Raw genomic sequence first — 8,686 nt, forward strand, 5'->3', positions numbered from 1 at the left:
GATTGGTCAAAATTTGACAGGTGAGTTCATGCGGAAAATTTATGCAGCATCTTGAAAGTTGTTTACTTTGACAGCTAAAGCTGACAGAGTTTTGTGTCAACTTGTGATGTTTTTAACTGTCTTTTTCCACTGGATGTACAAAATGAAATACAGCTGCTATCAAGAGTCTTCTGTTATCCATGGCTGATTTGTTTATTGGGTTTTTGGTTGAGAAATGCGTCGCTTGTCAAAATTGGGTAATCCGATTTCGGATGGCATCGTTTTCGTCTTTCACCTTGCTCAAAGCGTAAGAGGGTTTAAAAGTCTCAAGCAACTATGGCCTTCCTTGATATCTTTCAGGAACTGAATCTCGAATGGTAAGCCTGAGTAATTATTGTATTTGATGTTTGTTTTTGTTATATCTAATTTCATGAAGTCGAGCACAGTTTATGCGGCAAGTTTTTGCACGTTTGTTTAAGATTTGAGTCAATGATCTGATCTAGTATCGGGTTTGATATAAGCTTACAGAACTTTAAAAGGCCTTCAGATATATTTTCTCACGGCAAATGGAAAAAAAACGTTCCGAAGAATATTTAGTTATAAATTTGGCTGGAGAAAAAAAACTTTGAGTGATTTTCTTGCTTCGAGGAGTTCATCTTTGAAAAAAGAAACACCGGGAGGCCGGCTGAAAGTAAAACAAAATAAACTTCAGCTTAAGCTTTAAGCTTAAACGGCTCAGGATTTTTAGAGACACTTTAATACTTGTCTTCGTGAATGAAAGTTGTTGTCTCTGTAAGTGTTTTACCGAATTGCATTTCTTTTATTGATTGTTAGTAGTCTCTCTTGCAATTTTAATCGCTTGTCCGTGGTGTTTTTTTTCATCGTTCCTGAACATCGCTTGCAGGAGTACTTAGAAATGTCGCGCGTATCAAACGCTTTATAAGATTACACATCGTTATAACTGGAACCATTAAATAACAAAAAATAATAATAATAAATTCGTTATTATGTTGAAGCGTATCTCCATTAAAGTTCATTCAAACACTCGACCACACTGACAGCTCGCACTAAAAATGAGAACCGGCTGGCCGTATGGGTGATTTTGGAAATTTTTTGAACGGTTTCGCTAAAACCCACGATTGATCGTCCTGAACATTGAAAAATTGTGAAATGCCGTATTCTGTCCGAGGTCTGTATGATAAAAAGTACTGTTTCACCTCAGATGTGTATAAAAAGTATAAAAGGTTGGTTTACACACCCTCAGATTTGTTGGCAAGAATTTGTAAAGTAAACCTGTCGAAGGCAAAAAAATGCGGCCTGATTTGTTTTCCAAGAATTTGTTTTCGAGGCCTAATCTACTGTGATCAAGACGCCATTATGGCTCTTGAATGTGATAGAAGATGTTTGCTATTTTTTGGAGGTACATACATGTATATTTAGGCTATCAACTCGATGTAAGATGTTTCACTCTAAAATAACTTATCCTTTCCCCCAAAAGTCACATGAATGTGCCCTTAAGTTAACTGATTTGTGGATTACAAGTTTATTGTTTGATTTAAAATATAAATTTATTAATGGAAGCTTCGCTTTTAGCCCTGGCTAAATCTATATATTATGTTTTAACCAATCAATCCGTGTCACACTGCGTAGAATACAGAAACCTTTACGAGAAAGTCCACATTTTGTAAGTTTAAATATGACCGTTCTTAGTAAAAGGGTACAAAGAAAGTCAGTTTTATAAGGTGATTTTATACGGTGATTTTAGCGAATGAGCCATACACTGATCAATTGTACTTGCAAAAATCGACTTCGTTTCTCTTCACTTCCGTTCACTTTGATACCACAGTATCTTTAAAGGTTTAATTGATCAAAAACACGCTAAAACAAACGAAATTTGGAGGCAAAACAGCGAAATCCACTCACCTTTCGCTTGGTCTCATTAGCCTCCACTGGCCTCCATGATTTCAAGATCTTTCCAGACCGTAAAAGCCTGGTTCTCATATGCCACGAAGCTACCTACATAGCTGCCGGTGCTGCCTGAGACACCGTTCCGATATGAGAACAGAAGTTGCCGGCAACAGAAGCCATGTCAGTCTTTACCGCCGCCATGCCTGCGAAGTTGACTCGAGTTCAACTTCGCAGGCATGCCGGCGGTAAAGACTACGATGTTTCTAGTTGCCGGCAAAATTATGTCCTCATATGTCGGAGAAGTATCGCAGGCAGTACCGACGGCTATGTCGCAGGTACTTCGGCGGCATATCAGAACCAGGATTAAGGCGCATGCGTGAAGCGTGGAAACGGGAAACATATGTTCGGTCACAGTCTCTTTCGTATGAGTCGGCAGTCAAATATCCCCACGTCGGGCGAGGAAGTATTCAGATATCCCCTCCCCTGAGAGAACAAGATCAGTCAAATGCTCCACTCCAGGGCCCACAAAGACAATCAAATTCCCACCCCATGTCCTGCCCCCCCCCCCCCCCCCCCCCCTTAATAGCGTGACTACTTAGCATCTTTACTCCCGCTCGTTGGATTGCCCCACAATTTCAATGAAATTAGTATATTCCTATATATTTTAACTTTATCACTTATCACTGTTTCAGACTAAGGAATATGGGCGACTCCTGGAACAACAGCGAAGCAGTAGGCTACAAGGAAGCTTCAAAGTCCGCTCAAAAAGTGGACGGTAAGGACTTCATCCAAACAGATGTCCTCCCCAAAGCTGGAGACGTCATCTTGGATTTAGGCTGCGGTACAGGAGAGCTTTCTGCATGCCTCGCTGAGTTGGTAGGACCCGAAGGGAAAGTTATTGGTGTCGACCCTGACAAGGAAAGAATTCAGTTGGCCATGGAGACTCATAGTCAAATTGAGAATCTCTCGTTTGTAGAAGGAAGTGCCTCAAGCTTTCCGGGGATTGGCTCGGGTTCTTACGACATTATTTTCAGTAATTTCGCCCTTCACTGGATGACTAACAAACAAAAAGTCTTCAACAACATGTTTGAAAGTCTTGAGGCTGGAGGTAAAATAGCCTTTCAGTACGTCTTTTGCCTGCCCCCATTTGTGTTTAACGCCTGCAAGGAGATGAATCCCGAAAACGCAGAGCGTATTTGCCAGAAGTTTCAATGCGAATCGAAAAGTAAGATCGACAAGTATTGTAAATCAGCAGGATTTAGAATTACCAAGAGTTTTGAGAATCACAGCAAAGGTCTGGTGTTTGGAAACGTCGAGCGCCTTTTAAAATGGCACTGGTCAACCAATCATGGTTTGTTTGATCTCTCTCTGGTCACCGAGGAACGTTTGCAAAGGTATCTTGCTGCATACCGTCGAAATGACGGGACACTTTGTCTTGACTTTAGAGAAAAAGAAGACGAATTGCATATGTGCCGATTAATAGCTTTCAAGCAGTAGGGTGAGGTCGGGAGTTCCAATCTTCCAGTCTGCTGCACCCTATGTCTGAAATGCATTACCTTCGGCAATTCGCAACATAAAGACATTGGACACTTTTAAGACTGCTGTTAAAACTCATTTTTTTTAATTGAGCTTTTAAACAGATCTCATTGTTGGCTTTTATTGTAGATTTTAATGGTTTTTAATAGCTTTTATTGTAGTTTTTAATAGTTTCCTGCGCTTTAATTTAGTCACCTTTAACATAAATTTGATATAACAATATTGTAAAGCGCAACCGAATACATTCATGTAGAGGTTTGCGCTATATAAATGTAAATTATTATTATTATTAGTAGTAGTAGTAGTAGTATTGACTGTGATTGTTTGAGACTGGTTGTCAATTAAAAGTTTTTGTTGGATAATCCAAGTAATTTTACTCTAATTAGTTTTTCCTGTGAACTCGTAAACAAATTTGAGTTAATGTTTTGAAAAGGCGGAACAAACAAGTATTGTCACAATATTCCTACATGAAGATTTTGAACGACAACTTGTGTAATGTACTGTTGACCAGTTTTACTTTTTGAAATAACGATAGTGTGTATCGGAAATTTCTTGTTATACATACCGATTCTTTGTAATTTTTACATCTCCCTGACTACGTATTTTGTATCTTTGGACACTAACTGGACTAAAGTAAGTGAATTTTGGAGTTAAAGCTGATTTTCTGATTACGCCACAACCTTCAAGGAAAATATGATAATTTTCCTTACAACCAATCGGATTTTTACTGGTGTAAGATTAAATTTCAACTTAAGATTGACAGCTGTCAAGTCCAGTAAGGATAAAAGGAACTACAACAGGCTTTTGTTCATAGAGAGATAGAACAAGCTAGTATGAGATTAAGTTATCCTTTTAACATTGGAGTTCGCTGAATACAGAATTTACTGAATTGATCCAAATAAGAACGAGCTGGTGTCTTCTTTGTGTAGCCGACCCCCGTCGCGGTCGTGCTATTGCAACATAGTCAAAAAATCTATTACTGAAACAATCAAAATCTTTATTGCACTTCTTATTCTTAAGATAGCAGTAAGGTTTTTATGTTCAGTAAAAAAGCTCAGAGAAATCGGAATCAAAACAAGTCTTTGGGGGAATTAAGTCTTACTAGCAATTTTGGATTCAATTTTAATAAAAGCGTACTTGATCATATCCTCCTGTATCTTAAATTGCTCCATATAAATATTAATTATTATTACTATTATTATTATTATTATTATTATTAATATTATTATTATTATTATTATTATGATAATGTTGATGATGATGATCATGACAGTGAAAGCCTGAGGAAGGACAACGCAAGTTCGTTCCAAGCTACGAAATTAAGCTGATACGATCATTTCAGTAATTTATTATAACGGCATTGTGAGTTTTAATTTATTAAAAACACAATTTCAGTTTCAACCTTTTTATATTTTTAAGACGAAGACGACTATGACTACAAGATTTACTCGCCTCAGTACTAAGTAGTGCGGGTGCGTGAATAGTCGTCTTCATTCCCACTACGGGTTTTTGCTAGAATGTCGTGAGTGACAGAAACAAATTATCAAATGCTAGAAGTTTTATCATTGTGTTCGGGAGAGGGCTCAACTTCCTTCAGGAAAAATAACTGTGCCCACTTTTCGGTGAAAAAAAAAGTACAGAGAAAACCGGTTACTCTAAAATCCATAAAATGGCCATAAATCGACCAGCGGACCACATAGGAAAGACGTAACACACATTTTAAGGGAGGTAAGCCGTTTTTTTTTTTAAATTGAAATCCTTTCATATTCGTAGGCTACAGAAACGTAAGGTTTTCCCTCATACGAATCCTTATATTTCGAATGTTACAAAACAATGCCGATGCTCATATTTCGAGCTTAGGATACCTGTGGTTTTAAGAGGTAGCACCCCCAAGAAATTCTTTTAACCAAAACATACTGTTCAATTTTACAAATCTTTGAAATGGTTATCAGCCTACCGCTGCCGAGTTTAAAAAGGGAGAATTATTGGCTTAAATATCCACGAAACAGCTAGGATAATGAAAGTACTGTTAAGTGCCATGTGATGCGAGCAGCTTTTGACGGACTGTGAGGTTTCCATGACAGCAGGGAATTTTTCGAAGCGAGTACTGCCTAATAGGTGGTAGGTACTAATGAGTTTTGTTTTACTAAGAGAAGTACACCATACCCCTCTCCCTTGACTTCCTGGAAGTCTTAATAATACATGGGTGATTTCTCGTTCTCGCTCAAGCGTCGCCAGGAGAGAATAATTCTCTCTTGTTCTCGCCTAATCTGAAATGATCTTGTATTTTCTTGCATCAGATAGACGCTTTTTTTAATTTGTCATCAAACAAATTATAATCCAGCCAGCTACAATAGCTACGCAGATCAGACAGCGCTCGCACCAGCCCTTGTATCGAAGTTCAATTCAAGATGGTGACCTAAGTCAGCTTACCAAATACTCTAATAATAATGATAATAATAGTAATAGTAATAATAATAATAATAATAATAATAGTAATAATGATAATAATAATAATAATATAATAATAATAATGGAATTTATATAACTCTTATACATCGCGGTTCTAAGCGCTTTACAATGTAAAAAAAAAAAGGACATAAAAATATCATTACAGCGGTTACCACTAACACGCGCCCTCAAAAAGTTTTTTCTTCAGTTGAAACGTGTGTTTTGGTGGACGTCGATCAACCGTCATCATCGTTTTTCACGCGTTGGCCTAGAGAAGATTCCCTCTCCTTTTCTCGGGCACTCGGAAGAATATCTCGGCGTTTCAGCCGTTTTAGCAATATTTTGCTACAGGATCTGACACCGTTTCATGTCAAGATTACGCGAAATTTATTTTCGAAAACAGTCTCCATTCAGAGGAAACTTTTTTCCCTTTTCGGTGTGATATCTTTCGTTTCTTTGAATTTATACTAGCTTCTTGTCAATTCGTCCACGTCTCCCGTGTTTTCATGCAGTCAAGTAAATAAACAACCTGAAAACCGTTACGTAAACTATAGAGAACGTTTAATTCCGCTATTTCACTCAGCTCGCAGAGAACTCATTGTTTTAACAATGTAATCCTTCATCTTAATAAAAATAATTTAAAAAGCCGCCGTCGTTCGAAATTATTCTTGTAAGTCTTCGCCCTTCATTCAGCGATGAGAGAACCTTCTCTGTCTTCTCTGTCACCGCCAGCGCGTGCAAAACCAAGGAAACAGTTGATTGACGTCCACGAAAACTCAGGTTCAAACAGAGAGAAAAAAAAAACCTTCAAGGGCGCGTGTTAGTGGTAAAAGCTGTAATTACAAGCTTACATAGAGCACTACTGTACATATTGGGAAATTTATAGCATACACATCTTAAAAAGGAAAGAAAACAGAAACAAATATGATGAAACTAAATGTCATATACCTTTTAAAAAAAAACGTTTTCAACTTAGATTTAAAAAGATTGACATCAGAACAAGCTCGAATTTCAAAGGGGAGTTTGTTCCATAGTCGGGGGACAGCAACGGAAAACGCTCGCTGGCCATAAGTTTTCGTGTTAAATTTGGTTCTTCAAGGCGTAAATGATCCCTTAATGACCGCAATGTCCTTGATTGATGGTAAAAAAATGATGGTAAAATTTTAAAATATCTTCACCTCTTTTAAAGAGTAAAGCTTTTTATTACGACCGAGTAAGGACTCTAATTTTCTCCAAAGTGCCCTTTGGATCTGAATAACTATGTGATTGTTTTTAGTCCGTGAATCTGCAATGCTGTATCACGCTTGGTCCAGCTGCTTAGTTTTCTTTGCAGGATGTTAAATTATAACGGATAGTGATTTAGAGATCCAAAGTTATAAAAATGAAGTACAGCTTAAAATGAAGCTGCATCAACTGTGGAGAATGCATTGTGACCCAGTAGATTCCAGCTTAGTGTTTTTCTAAAGAAAATGTGAGTCCTTTCACTGGACCGCGTATTTCCTTCCTTATTTGCAGCTTTTTAATAAGCTTAACAGTGTTTGGACTGTTTTGTTATCAGTTGCCTCTTTCTGATCAGGTAAGACCATGGTTTCGGTTCCCCAAGTGAACATCACCAGTTGCCTGATGGGCTTTGTGCTTAGTTGCTCTTACAAGAGCAACTTTAGTTGATCTCTTTTGTGGCTAGAACGGTACAGCTGTTCTTTCTACTGAGCCTTGCCCTCGAGCATTAAAACCCTCATGGCGGATCGCGCGGCAATCGAGCCTGACAGAGGAGTCAAGTCGGAAGTTGGAAATAGGAAGTCGGAAATCGGAAGTTGGAAGTCAGAAGTCGGAAGACCCTCCTCCGCTTTCGTAGTCCTTACATCAATGAGTTCAAAGTCGGGTATTAAGGTGAAAGACAGATTTCTCCCATTTCCTAAACTTAAATAGTTTCCGATTGTATTTGCTCACGTTTAATTATCACCTAATTTTTTCCGGGTCAAGTAAGTTGTATTTTTAGTTCGAAAGCATAAACTGCGTGGCAGGCGTTCGAAGGGGAATTGAAGGCGGGGAAAGGGCGGGAGTTGGGCGCGAGAGAAACAGGTCACCCAAAATAGAATTAGGATACAGTGAAGCATCGTATGACTTAGTCACGTGGGCTGAGCAACTTTAGTTGATCTCTTTTGTGGCTTGAACGGTACAGCTTTAAAATATCTTCACCTCCTTTAAAGAGTAAATCTTTTTATTACGGCCGAGTAAGGGAACTTATTTCCTCCAAAGTGCCCTCTGGTTCTGAATAACTATGTGATTGTTTTTAGTCCGTGAATTTGCAATGCTGCATCACGCTGGGTCCAGCTCGTTAGTTTTCTTTGCAGGATGTTAAATTATAACGCATAGTGATTTACAGATCCAAAGTTATAAAAATGAAGTGCAGCTTAAAATGAAGCTGCATCAACTGTGGAGAATGCATTGTGACTCAGTAGATTCCAACTTAGTGTTTTTCTAAAGAAAATGTGAGTCTTTTGACTGGACCGCGTATTTCCTTCCTTAGTTATAGCTTTTTAATAAGCTTAACAGTGTTTGGACTGTTTTGTTATCAGTTGCCACTTTCTGATCAGGAAAGACCATGGTTTCGGTTCCCCAAACGAACATCATCAGTTGCCTGATAGGCTTTGTGCTTAGTTGCTTTTACAAGAGCAACTTTTGTTGTTCTCTTTTGTGGCTAGAACGGTACAGCTGTTCTTTCTACTGAGCCTTGCCCTCGAGCATTAATACCCGCATGGCGGATCGAGCAGCAATCAAGCCTGACAGAGGAGTCAAGTCGGAAGTTGGA

The 8,686-nt window shown here is 38.4% G+C and overlaps 1 protein-coding gene and 1 pseudogene across 1 annotated transcript; both read left to right on the plus strand.

Moving 5' to 3' along the window:
- The first annotated feature begins 2,583 nt into the window (after positions 1-2,583).
- On the plus strand, positions 2,584-3,520 carry LOC140950590 (uncharacterized). Its single transcript, XM_073399830.1, has one exon. It carries the CDS (start codon positions 2,590-2,592, stop codon positions 3,382-3,384), a length of 795 nt encoding a protein of 264 aa, XP_073255931.1. The 5' UTR covers positions 2,584-2,589; the 3' UTR covers positions 3,385-3,520.
- Positions 3,521-7,611: 4,091 nt separating this feature from the next.
- The window catches only part of LOC140949588 (uncharacterized), a 2,690-nt pseudogene continuing 1,615 nt past the window's right edge, over positions 7,612-8,686 (plus strand).

Source organism: Porites lutea, chromosome 10, assembly GCF_958299795.1.
Source record: "Porites lutea chromosome 10, jaPorLute2.1, whole genome shotgun sequence".
Classification (NCBI taxonomy): Eukaryota; Metazoa; Cnidaria; class Anthozoa; order Scleractinia; family Poritidae; genus Porites; species Porites lutea.